Raw genomic sequence first — 14,439 nt, forward strand, 5'->3', positions numbered from 1 at the left:
GGGTTTTTTTCTAGTTCCCTATGAAACAAAGTTCTATTTTTTCAACTTCTTCAAAGTGTCTTGTTGGTATTTTAATGGGGATTGCATTAAGCCTGTTGATGCTTTGGTTAGTATAGATGTTTTAACAATGTTGATTCTTCCCAGTCATGAGCATGGTACATTCTTCCATTGGTGAGTGACTTCTGCTATTTCCTTTCTCAGGGTTCCATAGTTCTCTCTGTAGAGATTCTTAAAGTTCTTTGTTAATATATTCCCAAGTATTTCTTTCTTTCTTTTTTTTTTTTTTTCAAAAATACCCTTCTGTGAGGGGTATTGTGTCTTTGTATATATCAAATTCTTGATTTATCTATGTAGAATAGCAAAAGCATGTATGTTATTTAGTTACTTCTGATCAGAAATTTATTCTTTTGATGTCTAAGTAACTCCTACTCTCAAGGCATTTATTTCTATTACATTTTTTTTTTTTTGAACTAAACAGTTGAGATTTTAGGGTATATATAGGAAGTAGGAAGACCATAAAATGTCAGAATGAAAAAGTAGCTTTGTTTAGATTATAATGTTTTTTTTTTCTGAATAGTTTATCAGATTATATTAAAATGGCAAGATGATAAATATTAGAGCTGGAAATTATTTTAGTGATCAAGTCTTTCCTAAAGGCTTTCTGTCTTGTGCATCTTTTGAATGCTAGAGAGAATTTGTTCTTGAAGTTGAAATCTTTCCTGTAACTCACCAGTGGTCCTTAGTTTTTACTTTCAAAGTCATCTAGTACCTGAGAATCCTTTGCTATTTGGAAAGTGCTTTTTATGAGTATCTCTTACCTGGAGAGAGATTTGAATTCATTGAATTCTCCTCACATTTTAAGCTTTCTCTCTTACTCTTTTCTGTGTGTTCTTATTCCTATTGCTTGTCTTTAACAGATAGTCAAATCAGTATGCTTTTCCCATCTCTTCATTGGGGACTGTTACTGGTAAATTTTGTCTTTGGCCATTGTAAATAACTAAATATAACAATTCAGTGATTTTGAAAAGAGTGAGACGATAATTTCTCTTACTTGGAGCCTTGTACTTCTATTTATGCTGCATAAAATATGGCTCTTTGGCAGGCATATCTAGCCTGATGTGGTTACATTGCCCTCACTAATCCTTTTAAGATTCACTTTTGTTAGAGTGAAAACATTTTTCAATATGAGATATTTTGAACTCTGATCACTTTGTTTTGAAATATATTAATAATTTCTTATTGGCTGTTTTCTTTATAACAGGAGATAGGTTATTTTTACTTGACACTTTTGTGAAACTATGACCTTGCCATCAATATTTCTTTTTGCACTGTTAAGAATCAGCTGTAAAAGAATCATTTCTAGAATTGGTCCAATGATCTACACGAAGCTCATGTGTCTTCTAGCGCTTCTTTACTTTGATTTCAACAGTATTTTAGTGATCTCACTAACAGAGTAAATTTTACAATCTGGGAAAATTGGTAGGTGTGTGATAACTCTTCATCAGTTTATCCCTTCATTGCTTTATCCTTTCTTAGTCATATTATTTTGTTCTATATTTTAAGTGTAAATATAATTGTTCTTAACAGAGGGATATGTTGAATAGGAGTTAAAAAGTTCTTTTTATTGACAAAAATCAATAATATCGATCATTTATTGAGCACTTACTGTATGGGAGACTTTGTGAAGTATTCTTTATACTTTATGTCATTTTTAACAGTATTAATAATGTTATGTAATAGCTCTATTTTGCAGATTTGAATTTAAGGCTTAGGAAGGTCACACACAGTAAAATGTTGGAGCTGGACCCCATACCCATACTTGCATGATTCTTTAAGTTCATTTTTGTGCCTGTCAAGAAGTGGAGAGTCTTTTATACACCAATGTGTAAGGTTTGTCCCCTGTACTGAAGGTCTGCCCATCTTAACCAGCTAGTGTTTGTCCCTTATTGAACTCTTCTAACCTGCTGATGTTCACCATCCTTTGGAGTTCTATATCTTATTGGTGTAAAGTTTTTTGGGTCTATTCATAATAAAATGTTTGCTGCATGTCTGTTACCGATACCGGACTTTTGACTTTGGATTTCCAGGCTCTTGGTCTTGACGATTCAATGAATGAATCGATGGACCACAGGATGGACAGTAAATTAGGTTTTATTTACAGAGGTATTATTACAGCTCTTACAGAGAGCCAAACCTTGCAGAGCAGGATGAGATAGGTTTTATATAAGTGTCACAGCTCTTACAAAGAGCCAAACCTCCTTGCAGGGCAGGAGGCAAGTGTCACAGCTCTTACAAAGAGCAAAACTTCCTTGCAGAGCAGGGTATAAGTGTTACAGCTCTTCCTCTTCTGCTCTCTCTCCTTTAGAGTTTTGCAGCAATCTGCTGAGGTCTTTGCTGTCCTCTCTTCCTCAAAGATCTGCGAGATCTGCCCCTAGGCTCTTTACTCAGGGGTTTATATAGGGGCAGTTGTCCAATGAGCTGAAAGCTGAGCTGATTGGTCTATTTTCTCCTAAAAATAGACCAATCAAGAGCAGGATTGAAAATGGACCAATCAGGGATGCACTGGAGGAATTGCCAGTGTTTTACCCTGCTCGGTTGGTTCCTTTGGCTACTGGAGCCTCTGATGGGGGAGGGAAGCTCCCATCTGCTTGCTCCAACCTGCTGGTTCCTCTGCCAGCTGCTGCCACCAAGACAGAGGTGGCTGGTCCCCAAGCCCCACTCTGCTGAGCTGGTTGGGGCACCACTTTTCTGGTATCATTACTAACTCATTGAGTTACTGATATGAAAATCACCTTCTTGTTATTAAAGTGTCTAGACAAGCAATGGACTTTAGGTTTAAATCTCATCTCTACTACTTCCTAGATGACCCTTAGTCACTAGTTTCTTTCTGCCTCAGTTTTCTTATCTATAAATTGAGTATAATTCTTTTTTTCTAAGGTTTTTGTGAGAATTACATGACTGGATAATACATGTAAATAATTAGGTTATTGCCGGGCACATAATGTTCAATAAATATAATCTGTTGTTAACTCATTAATTACTATTGCTAGCAACCATATGTCTATTTTAAATGAAGCACTAATCAATAAAATACTAATAAATTGTCATTTTGTTAGATAAATTTTTCCTCTGAGAACTTTCATTTTAAACTGTGTTACTTTTTAGGTTTTCTGGCCGTGGGTATATATTAAACATTAATGTGACTGTGCTTAATAAAAACTAGGTGCTGAGCACTATTCAAAATACCTGTGTTAATAATTCTGTGTTATAGGAATTATTAATAATCATGATATTATACACTTTTAATTGTCCAAACATGGCATTGTTACCTCCTTTATCATTATGCGTATACTAAAGGAGAGAGAATTCAAGAGCTGCTTATTCCATGACAGGTTATTTAGTGTATCCTTAGGGCTGAGGATAGCTGGTGCTGGAGACTAGGTCCTCTGTGTGTCTCTGTTACCAGCCAGATTGTTGTTGGGTACATGTTCAGTTGCACCCTTTAAGGATGTTTGTTGAAAAGGCAAACTGAGAATTAATTACAGGGTTCTGCTTTCAGATAATTGAGATCTTTATCTGTGTGTCTATTGATGGTTTTCTCATCTATGTCAGGAAGTCATCTTCCTGTTAACAGGATCACTTTCCTAATAATAGCCTCAGGCTAAGAGGGTATTGTTTGATTTGGCTGAAGAAACTCCTAGGTGCCAGACCTTCAAGGAGCCTTAACTTGAGGGCATAAGTGCTATACAGGGACATTTTTGACATGTATTCAAACTCATGGAGTTTCACACATGGATTTAGATTATGGGAACTTTACTGTTTATATAAGGGTAAAGGATATGATTTGTAAGACATTTGTTTAGTCCTATCATGTAATTGTGTGGTTTATGAAAACCCACTAGTACAGTGTGTTTGTTTTTTCATAGAAATAAAGGAAATTTGAACTATCAAGGCTTTTACACTCCCTTCTGTGTTTTCTTTAGGTGGTATTAAAGATTATCAAACATTACCAAGAAGAAGGACAAGGAACTGAAGTTGTTCAGGGAGTGCTTTTGGGCCTGGTTGTGGAAGATCGGCTCGAAATTACCAACTGCTTTCCTTTCCCTCAGCACACAGAAGATGATGCAGACTTTGATGAAGGTAAATGTCTTTGCATTACATACAAAAGGATATTAATACTGTTCTCATTATGACTTCTGTTGTGTTATTAGGATTCTGTCAGGCTACCCTAATTCACTTGATTACAGTGTTTTTGAAGAAAATACACAAATTCTGGGAATGAGCATCGATATCATAAACCTCATTACTTTGACCTTTACTTACTTTGGCATTTGTGATTCTGATTTGTAGTAATTTGGATAGGAACTTGCTGATGTTGAGTCTCCAAGTATGAAACCACCTTGCTAAACAGTGAAGGGCACAGATCATCATCGTGTGTCTTACATCCATTCCCTCCTCTATGACTCAATTTTTAGGAAGAGATTAATTAAGTTGCCCATTTCAGAAAGAATATACTCCTCAAACATTTCAGAAGTGTTTTCTTTTTGTGCTACACATATAACTGCTTTGTTAGCAAAGGCTTATAGTAATTAAAAAAATCAGACCAAAGGCCAAGGCCAACTCTAGAAGATTAGTTGTAAATCTAACTGAACATCACTTCTCACCTGTTGACCATCCTAACCATTTTTAAGTATACACCAGGGAAGTGTTGTGCAGCAGATCTGTAAGACTGTTTGTTGTTGTAAAACTGAAACTCTGTATCCTTTGAATAATCTCCCTTTCTACTTTCTTCACTCCCTGGAAGTCTCTAGTAAGAGTTTTCCTACCATACTTTAGATAGATACCTCATATAAGTGGAATCGTGCAATATCTGTTTTTTTTTTTTTAAAGACAGAGCCTCACTCTGTCACCCTCAGCAGAGTGCTGTGACATTACAACTCACAGCAATCTCAAATTCTTGGACTTAGGCTATTCTCTTGCCTCAGCCTCTTGAGTAGCTGGGACTACAGGTGCCTGCCACAACACCTAGCTATTCTTTTTGTTGTTATTGTCATTGTTGTTTGGCAGGCATGGGACAGGTTCAGACCTGCCAGCCCTGGTGTTTGTGGCTGGTGTCCTAGCTGCTGAGCTTCAGGTGCTGGTATCTTTTTTGTGACTGGCTTGCTTTACTTGGTGTGGTGTTCTCCAGGTTCATCCATGTTGCAGCATATAACCGATTTCCTTTTCTTAAGGCTGAACAATATTCCACTGTTTGTATATACCACATTTTCTTTATCCAGTCATTTGTTGATGATCATTTAGGTTGCTTGCACATCTTGGTTATTGTGAATAATGCTGCAGTGAACTTGGGTATGCAGATATCTCTTTGAGATCCTATTTTTAATTTCCTTTGGATATATACCCAGTAGTAGAGATATTGCTAGATTATATGATAATTTTGTTTTTAATGTTTGGAGGAACATTTATACTGTTTTCCATAGCAGCTGCACCATTTTACATTCCTACCAACCATGTTCCAATTTCTCAACATCCTTGTCAATGCTTGTTATTTTCTTTGTTTTTGATATTGCCATTTTAATGGGTGTAAGATATCTCATTATGCTTTTCTGATGGATGCTGATTTGAGCATCTTTTCAAATGCTTGTACTAATTTGTATATCTTTGAAGAAACATCTATTCAAGTCCTTTGTCCATTTTAAAATTGGGATTTTTTTTTTTGGCTGGTAAGTTGAAGAAGTGCTTTATATATTATAGATTAACCCCTTATCAGATGCCTGGTTTGCAATGTGTATTTTCTCTCATTTCCTGGGTTGGCTTTTCACTCTGTTGTTTCCTTTGCTGTGCAGGAGTTTAATAGTCCCATTTGTCTATTTTTGCTTTAGTTGCTTGTACTTTTGGTATGATATCCGAGAATCATTGCCAAATCCGATGTCATAAAGCTTTTCCTCTCTTTTCTTCCAGATATAGTTTCAGATCTTAGCCTTAAATCTATCTGAAAGTAATTTTTATAGTAAAAGGTGAGAGTCCAATGTTATTATTTTCTGTGTAGATATCCAGTTCTCTAGTGTTCTTTATTGAAGAGACTGTCCCTTCCCATTGAGTGGTCTGTGCAACCTTGTTGAAGATCACTGGGCCTCATCTATGCCAGGGTTTACTTTGGGCTCTTAGTTCTATTCCATTGGTCCATGTTGTCTTTATGACAGTACTGCACTTTTTTTCTTTTTCTTTTTCTTTTGTAAACATTTTAGAAAAGCCAAACTATTACCCTTATTTGTTTCCTGCTCCTTTGTAATATGTTCAGAATTCAGAAAGTGTGAGACCTTCAATTTTGTACTCATTCAAAATTATTTTGGCTATTTGGGGTCCTTTGAGATTCCATATGAATTTGAGGATGACGTTTTCTATTAAAAAAAATAATGTCTTTGGGATTTTGATGGGTATTGCATTGAATCTGCCTTTGGGTAATTTTGACAACTAATCAAGATGATGTCTTCTAATCTTTGAGCAGGGCTTTTCTTTCCACTTATTTCTACCTTTCTTTCAGCTCTGCTTTGTAGTATCAGTTTATGCCTTTTGCCTCCTTGGTTAAGTTTATTCTTAAGTATTTTATTCTTTATGATGCTATTATAAATTGTATGGTTTCCTTAATTTTCTTTTCACCATTTTCTGTGTAACTTTTGCCTGATCATTTTTTTTTTTAAGAGATGAGTTACCATTCTGTTGCCTAGGCTGGAGTGTAGTGGTGCGGTTATGGCTCACGGCAGCCTTGAACTCAGTCTCCCAGGAAGTAGCTGGGACTATAGGTGCATTTCACTATGCCCTGCTAATGGATTTTTATTTTTTATTTTTTAGAGACCAGGTCTTGAGCTCTTGGCCTTAAGCAATCCTCCTGCTTTAGCCTCCTGAGTTCCTGGGAATATAGGCAAGGCATTATACCCCGGCTAGATCACTTTTAACTTTGATAAAATGTTACTTATTTCATTTGATTTCACATTTTCTTAATACTTTGAACATATATATTAATAGACATAAAGTATATTATTGGTGAGGTTAGGTAAATACTTTGCAGTTTGTCTGCACATTAGCTTTTCATTAAAGTTCCACCTCTAGAAAATAACCAAGGCTACCTTTGTTCTAGGAACTAGTACTAGTCTGCTTGCATTTTTTTTTTTTTTTGAGCCTTGTGCCATATACATCCTTTGTTTTTTAGACTATCTATATTTTCCCTGTTTTATCTGTATTACTTCCAATAGAATTTAAGGTTGAGATTTCTCTGTAATCCATTCTGGCCGAGTTAGAATATCTCTATATCCCTATTTATGGGTATATTATTTCAGTAAGACAAGGAATTGTTAATACATTCTCCTTTGGTTTTACAAGTGAGACGCTTGAGAGGTTCACTTGAAGGTACTTGCTTGGTTACTGGGTTGCTGGCACAGTTGGTTTTAGAATCTTTCCAGAACAGTTTATATAGTCACACAGTTTTCTCAGGTAATTAGCTTTTTATAATATTGGTTTCTTATGAAGAAATAATGTTTATTGCAATTATGGTAGATGAACAAAGTAAATTATATCACTAATTGTAGATCTTGATCATTGAAAGATAACTTCTTTATGGGCTTCAAGTAATTGACTAGTATGTTATTTCACTAACATGTATTTTAAGAAGCTCATTAAAAATGTTTTAAGAACCCCGAGATAAGGAGAAACTTCAAGTTAGCATTAAATAAGGAAAAATATAATTGGGCTTTGTGTCCTGTGTACTATATGTAAATTACCTATGATCGTTTGTTACTCTGCACAGTTGAAGACATTATCAGTCTCATTTTCCAGATTAGGAAATGTAGGCGCTGTAAGGTATATACTTTATCCATAATCATTTAATTAGGATTTGATAGAATAGGGATCTAAACCTGTGGCTTCCTGGATTCCAAATCCAATGATTTTTATCTGGTTTTTTGGTTTTGTTTTGTTTTGTTTTCCTACACAGTGTTACTCTTAGATGCTTAGTGAAATGTATGCCAGAAATTAGAGGGTATTGAGTATAGGTCATCATTATTCCGTATCGTAAATCCACTTTTTGTGTAAAATAAATAAATGTGTTTCTCTTGGTTTACCCTTAGAAACTTAAGAGATTTTCCATTTCTCTTATACATGTGAAAAATCTGAGGCAGTTCCCTGTATTTCTCATAGCTTTCTGTGATAGGGTTGAATTTTAGGTTCTCTTACCTAGCCCATTTATTCTATCTTAATGTATATATTACATTAGAATGTAGTCACTATTTTATTTTTATCAAATATAGATTAAAAACTAAAATTTCTTATTATATATGGTTGTTTCTTAGGATAGTCCTGTAGGTTGTGTTTTGTTTTTCTGGGGGGTTTTTTTAGTTGTTGTTTGGGGTTTTTTTTGAGACAAGGTTTTGCTCTTTCACCCAGGTTAAAGTGCAGTGGCATCATCATCATAGGTCACTGCAACTTCAAACTCCTGGGCTCATGAGATCCTCCTGCCTCAACCTCCCAAATAGCTAGGACTACAGGTGTGTGCCACCCTGCATAGATTTTTATTTTTTATTTTTTATAGATATAGGGTCTAACTTAGGCTGGTCTCGAATGCTTGGCCTCAGGCTTCCCAAAGTGCTAGGACTATAAGTTTGAACCACAGCACCCAACCTATTGATTATTTTAAATTGTAGCAGTGGCTCACTGTTTTGCTTACTGCTTATCTATTATTTTATACCTGCTAAAACTAGTATTTATTCAGGGAAAGAGCTTTTTTTTCCCTCCCACCTACCTTATATAAGTAGGATACCAAATAGTTCATAATTTTAATGATTATTTTGAGTTGCTTGGGTTTTGGGGGTGGGGAGCAAGTTTTCGTTTGTTTTTATTATGGTGCTTGGTGTTGAGGAGATTTAAAATCTAATTTTAAAATGTTTTAAATCAAAAGTTGATAAACTATGATCTGTGGGCCTGTTTTTCTAAATAAAACTTTATTGGGACACTGCCATGACGGTTTAGATTCTGTGGCTGCATTCCTGTTGCCGTGGCACAGTTGAATAGTTGTGGCAGAGACCATATTGGTCTTAAACCTAAAATACTTATTCACTGGCCCTTTTGGACCATGTGTGATTTATGTAACTTTTTCTTTGTCCTTACTGTTTTTTCTCTCTCTTGCAAGGTTAAAGTATAAGTAAGTAGTTCTTTCTGTTTGTTGTAAGTTGATTTTTTTTGGTTCATTGTTTATGTTTTCTAGATGTTACCCTTAATATTGACCGAGTGTAAAATGCATTGAGAGAACTGACATGAACATGCTGATACTATAGGGTGTTTGTTTCACAGGTGGGGTTGGGAAGTGTCAGAATAGGTAATTTTTGCTTTAGTTGCAGTTCATTTTCCTTTTTAAAAAAACCACACACATTGAGTTGTTGATGTTTAGGGGAACTGTGTGTGTAAGTAATAGGGAAGAAAGACATTAAATTTATGATTGTAGACCTGTGACTAGGCGTTGTAGTAAAGTAATGGTATGAGGCCAAAAAATGTGGGTGGCATTCTCAGCCCTATATTTAGGAGCTGTGTACCGCTGAATAACTTCCGAATTGGTGTTTTACTTTGTGATACTAGAAAAAGCGCTAGAATGATAATTGCCGTGTGAAATAAAATTTTGTATTATGCTACCTTGGATTGTGTTCTTACAGGATGATTCCATATCTAGAAACTGTTGCAGCTTGAATTTTCTATTATTTGTTTCTGTTATTCACAATTTGTTTTTGCACATGTGGTAACTCCCTTTTGAGTGGTTTAAGCCTTGATAAACTTTTGTATTATAGAATTTACCTTCCATTTGAAAATGTGATAACTTGTATTACAGAATTAAAGCTTACAAAAAACATGAGTAGAAAAACTCATATTAAAATTCCCATTAGGGGGCACTATTATCAAGCTTAGGAGAGCTGGAGACTAATTTGTTTTCTCAGACATGCAACCCAAGGCTTGCTAAAAGGGAAAAATATTTTCATCTGATAAGATTCAGATACTGTTTTATACAACCGAATTCCTTAAATATGTTATAAAGTGCACTGAATTAAACACAGATTCAATAACTCACTGTCTTGTTTTTTAGCAGACTAAATCAATTTAATATTGTAGGTGATATAAGAAGCTTATTTTATTCTGCAGCAAAGCCAAAGTCATAATTTTTATATTTGGAGTGGACACATATTTTGCTTGCTTTAAGTTAGTCACAAAGGATAACCCTTAGCCTTTAAAATAGGTTTCTTTGAAAATGAAGCATGAAAATTGCATTGTACTACTAAAAAGCAGTTAGGAGAATGAAATGATGCCCAACTTACTCAGACGGTATTAATGTGTGCGGCATCTGTAATCACTAAAGTAAGAACACGATGAAGTGACATGCATATAGCTTTTAGCGTTATTTGCTCGTTTGTAGTAGAAAGTTGTTACTTGAAAATTATTTGTTTTTATTATTCAAGTTTGGTGTTAGAGTAAGAAATACTGTTATAGGCTGTTCTGCACGATTATTTTGTTTAAGCTTTCAAAAGAAAAGCAATGGTGAAGAATCTTCAACAATCTTTTTTAAAGGCTAAAATAGGAATTGACAAATGTAATTAATCAGAGTTTTCACAGCATTGGTGTTATTTTGGTATCACTGAGTTTGGAGAAAGTTTGTATTGTTAACATTATTTGCAGTAAGCCATATTTTATGTTGGAGAAAAATCTCTGCTTAGTTACTTGCCTCCGCAAGGTTTACCTTCTTTTTATTCCTAGTTTGGTTACAGCCCACACCCAGGGCAAAACTGCTGGAAACCTAGCCTGTGATTACTGTTTCAGCTCTGCATGGCTTTTGAATTCAGGAAGAGTTGAGTCGGGACAGAGAAAACTTTTCACATTATTTTAGGGAGATGGGGATATCTTGTGAAAAGACGTGATATTCATTATGTTGTCTTCTTACTGCCTATCTGTGTGAATAGTTAGTGATCACTGTGATTTGTTCGGTAGGTTCTGTTTTTTAGAAATTCTCTTATCTTTTGTTGCATTTTTAAAAAAGAACTTTTCTTGGTAGAGATGTTAGAAATATTATGTGGAAAGTTTTGGGGTCTGTTTTGAAACTTATTGCAGAAATAGGACTTTGTTTACTTAATGACCTCAAGGCATTAAATGTGGAGGTATGGTAAAATGTTTTAAATATCTCAGAAAAAAAATTAAGTCACAGTAATTCCTTTGAGCATTCATACAGCAAATTACATTTCGTGGGCAGTGAAAAAGATACCAACAAGATACCAACTCCTGGTTACTGCCTTTAAGTGGGAAAGACAAGTGTGTAAATAAAAAAAATCGTAACAGAATGGTGTAAGTTGAATAAGAAAGGGGAAAAAAAAATAATGGGAACACTGAGGTATCAGCTAGTGATTTCTTCTGGGGAACATCTTCACAGGAGCAGTGAAGTTTTGTCTGTGGATGTCAGTTGTAATTTGTAGTAAGTTAAGAAAGTTACATCTTGTTAAGTGTATTTCAATTATTCATATTTCTGGGCCCTCATAAATGACACTGGAATCTCTAGAAATAAAGAATAAATTAATATACACATTTCATTTGGCATCTTTGTTGTTAATAGATAAGTATATTCCTTGACAGTACTTTTCAAATGTTACTATTGTTTTAGTATCCAAGTGGAGAAGTTATTTTTGACATTTGTTTGGATACCTAAAGGACCTCTTGCCAGTGATGCCAGTGTCATGTATATAAAATCTTGGAGCCCATATTGCACTTAGCTCTATTTAAATTATTTAATAAAATATTTAATGAGTTTTAAAAGTTTAATAAATCATTTCATAAGCATTGTGTGAGCAGGTAACTTGAGAGAATCTGTACAGTAAATTATGAGATAATTCCTCTTGGTATTTACCTGTTTTTGGTATTGACGGTAGTATTTTCGAATGTTAAACTGTTTACATGTCATGATTTACTGCTAAACATTCAGGGCAATCAACTTTAGATTATTGCTCACTTAGGTTATTTTGATCATTCAGAAAAGCCTATGGCCTGTAAGTTGAAACTTTGACTTGAAAACCTAAACTTACTTGGTTTTTGGTTTATTAAAGCAATTAGAATATGAGAATAAAATATAACTATGAAGCTTCAGTTTCAATATTTTAATGCCTTTTTTGTTCTTTCAGTTTGGGTGTCTCAAGATTTTAAATATAAGAGTAGGAGCAAAGTTTAGCTTTATTTTAAAAGATAGAGAAATATTTTTTGCATTTACTTCATGTCTTAAAATTTCACTCCTTTTCTTTTAAAAAATGAGTTGAGAAACTCTTTGCGCGTCGAAGGATATACTATTGAAAATGTGGTCAAGGTAAAAGATTTTTCTGCTTAAAGAAATTAAAGTGCTTTACGCTATACTCTCCCTTGGTCCCCGAAGCATAAGTGCTATGGTTTGGAAAGAAGCCAAGTAAAACCTGTTCAAATTTTGTGCAGACTTAAAGTAATACTGTAAGATTTGAAAATTACAGGTGGATATAGTACTTAAATAGTATTTAAAATTCCTAAGTTTCCCAAGTCTAAAAATGTAATCCTTAAATTACTATTCCCAGTGGTTTAAATTTTAATTAAATAAAACTGTCTTACTTTTGACCTACAGCAACTTTAGGTAAAGATATTTGAATTTACTACTAAACTTTAGGGTGATAACCATTAAAAATTGTTTTAGTAGTAATTAAAATTTCAAAAGTCACAATTACAGTATGTAATCAAAGATTTTGCTATTTCTGTTTTTACAGAAATTGTCCTGATCAACAAGTTCAATCTTGCTTTCTATTTTGCTCTGGAATAGTGCTGCTCAGTTTCATTCTCCAATTATATTAACTCATCTGCCAGTTTATAAATTGATCATTAATTATGATTAGATTTGATGTTTTGGTGCTAACACTGAGTTTTCCAAACTGCCCTTCATACTAAAAGAGTGATATCTTCATAATGCCAGTGAAGTGTTCTATTCACTTTATGTTCATCTCCTAGGTAAAAATTTTACAATTCTTGGAACTTTTTACCTGTTTGAGATTAATCTTCATGGTTTTCTTGGTACCAGTTTCAGAGTGGTGTTTTCATGTCTTTTTTACTTTTCTACCATTATTATGCCTTGACATCTCCCAAGTTTATAATTCAAACTGATTCTAAATGTTTTATAAAACGATTTTGTTCTTGAAAATTTACAAATTACCTATTTTTCATTGTCAATAATATTTTCTCTTTATTTTTCTTTAGTTTTGATACATCTTCATTTGGTAGCAACTTCCAATAACTTCACAAGGACTCAGTTTTTAAAGACTCTTGGTAATATGAATTATTTCTCTGAAATATTTTAATTTCTCTTCTTCCTCCTACCAGCAGTACCACTCATACCTTGAAAACACACATAAAGCAAAATGTTAAAAGAATTCAGTACTAGAAGAGGGTGAGGGTTTGTATTAAAAATGATAATATAATACCTTGATGGTATAATATAATAACCTTGATGATAAAATGAGGAATGGAATGGTACATTCCATGAAATGTTAAGATCATTGTAAGTTATGTTTGGATTATTTCCCTGCTCCATTATGAAATATTTGACGTGACTAGTAGTGCAACTCTGATATTTTGTCAGAGTTCAGATTTGTATTTCTTTTCAAGTTGTCATCCATCTTATGGGCAGCTTGCCTTAGAAAATCATTAGCAGCCAATTATGGAAACAATATGTGTTTAACCATTATAGCTCTTAGTTGAGAAAATTTCTAAAATTATTCATATATAGATCTTACAAACTTTCTGAAAGGCATGAAAGGAGGGAAATCTAGACTGATTTCTAGCTAAACTTGTGGTAACGTTCTGGCTTTACTACTAATTATAATCTTGGGTTTCTCCATCCTCTGTTTGCATGTGTACAAAGTAGATCACAGTAGAAATTTTTGTATTCTTTTAGTGAACAGAGAACCAAGGCCCAGAGTAACCCAGTGTGAAAATCAGTTGCACTTTTGAACTAGAAACTTCAATATGCCTGTCTCATCTGTGGTCCATCACAGTGTAGGAGGCTGGTGATAATTCCAGTATTTTGTCAGAATCATGAGTGATATAGAAGCCTACAGTTATGACTTGTAGGCCCAGTGTATTTAAAAGGCTACTTCTTGGTGGTATCATTTACTATCAGCGCAGCTGAAATCAGATGATTGTTAAATTTAACAATAGATTTTAGAAAGTTATTTAAGTTTGTATATGTATACTCAGTATTTACTAAATTTGAAGGATAATTTTAACCTTTAAGTCAACGGAAAATTAGTGTTGGTTGAATATATTCACTGCTGAAAGTCATCAGCACAGCCGCTAGTATTTTGCTACATGGAATGGAAAAACTAATTGAAAGTATAGATCGAAGGGTAGGGG

The 14,439-nt window shown here is 34.2% G+C and overlaps 1 protein-coding gene across 1 annotated transcript in view; it reads left to right on the forward strand.

The window, feature by feature from the left end:
• The window catches only part of EIF3H (eukaryotic translation initiation factor 3 subunit H), a 106,451-nt gene that overhangs the window by 26,700 nt on the left and 65,312 nt on the right, over positions 1-14,439 (forward strand). The window contains exon 2 of the mRNA XM_003782394.2: positions 3,984-4,140. Coding sequence (XP_003782442.1) covers positions 3,984-4,140 — 157 coding nt within the window. The remainder of the gene's footprint in view (positions 1-3,983; positions 4,141-14,439) is intronic.

This window comes from Otolemur garnettii, unplaced genomic scaffold (genome assembly GCF_000181295.1).
Source record: "Otolemur garnettii isolate 467f Iridium unplaced genomic scaffold, OtoGar3 scaffold00004, whole genome shotgun sequence".
NCBI lineage: Eukaryota > Metazoa > Chordata > Mammalia > Primates > Galagidae > Otolemur > Otolemur garnettii.